The sequence below is a fragment of the Pterocles gutturalis genome, unplaced genomic scaffold (genome assembly GCF_000699245.1).
Source record: "Pterocles gutturalis isolate BGI_N339 unplaced genomic scaffold, ASM69924v1 scaffold42333, whole genome shotgun sequence".
NCBI classification, from domain to species: Eukaryota; Metazoa; Chordata; class Aves; order Pterocliformes; family Pteroclidae; genus Pterocles; species Pterocles gutturalis.
Window position 1 is genome coordinate 589 of NW_010124452.1, and position 1,102 is coordinate 1,690.

Here is a 1,102-nt window from a genome sequence, read left to right on the forward strand (position 1 = left end):
CTTCGGGCAAGGGGTCAGGCAGCTTCGGATGGCCACCTCGGGCTGCCGGAGGTGGCCAATGTGCTGCAAACGTGCGGGGACAGCCCTGGAGCCGCAGGAGGTGACGTTGGGCAGGGTGGTGCGGTAGCGAGGGTTCAGCCAGTTGCTCTGCACGTAGCAGAGCCCGATGCGCCGCTGCTCGCCCCTCACCCCGCAGCGGTCACACACGGTCCAGTCCCAGAAGGTGGTGAAAAGGCTGAAGAGCTTCGCCTGGACGTCGTCCTGGACATGCTGGCCTCTGTCCAAAAAAGCCACCGTGATGTGCTCGGTGGGCTGCACATCCACGTCGTAGCCGGAGAAGTATTCCCCTTTCTTGGTGCCACAGATGTAGTGGCCCGAGTCCGTCACCTGGGCACGGAAGACAATGAGACTGAACATGCGGAGGCTGAAACGCTTCAGCACGTCGCTGCCCGCTTGGACATGGGCTGAGTCGACAATCACGGTGCCGGCCAAGTCCGTCAGGACCCTGGTTTGGTGGCTGCCCATCTCCTTCTGGAAGTACCAGACGACCTCCGAGACCTCTTCAGGCTTGCACTTGCAGGGGAGCTCGAAGGTCATGTCGGCCAAGTAGGCAGCGCTGTCAAACACCAGGAACGCGGGACAATCCGTCCTCCTGAACACATCTCCTTTCTCTTCGATTGCAAAGGCATGGAGAACATCTGCCATGCAGAGGAGAACGGCGGCTCCCAGTATCCTCGCCACCATTGCGCCTGGTGGTCTCTGCAGTCAGCGGAACCCACCCAGCCACCGCGTCCTCAGTGGGGACGGCAGGAACCCGCGCGTGGGGGTGGCAGTGCCAGCGTTGGGCAGGGACGGCGCACACCAGCTCGTTGGCCAAATTTGGGGTTTGCAAACGACCCCCCGCCTGCAGTGCCTGTGGCTGACGGCAGGGATCAAACAGCAGCTGAACTATCCCAGCCCAGCCCAAGATCTGCTGGAAGCACTCCGCGTCCCCCCAGCAGCCTGTTGCCCGGGACACAGACTCTAGAACCTCTCTCCCAGCCGAGCATTGTTGTGTGCGCCCCGGACGACCAGCGGGCAGGGCAGCCCTCCAGCACAGCCG

The 1,102-nt window shown here is 63.0% G+C and overlaps 1 protein-coding gene across 1 annotated transcript in view; it reads right to left on the reverse strand.

Moving 5' to 3' along the window:
- Window positions 1-744, reverse strand: part of LOC104465275 (Ig-like V-type domain-containing protein FAM187A) — a 1,262-nt gene extending 518 nt beyond the window's left edge. Inside the window, exon 1 of the mRNA XM_010078256.1 lies at window positions 7-744. Coding sequence (XP_010076558.1) covers window positions 7-744 — 738 coding nt within the window. The remainder of the gene's footprint in view (window positions 1-6) is intronic.
- Window positions 745-1,102: the final 358 nt, after the last annotated feature.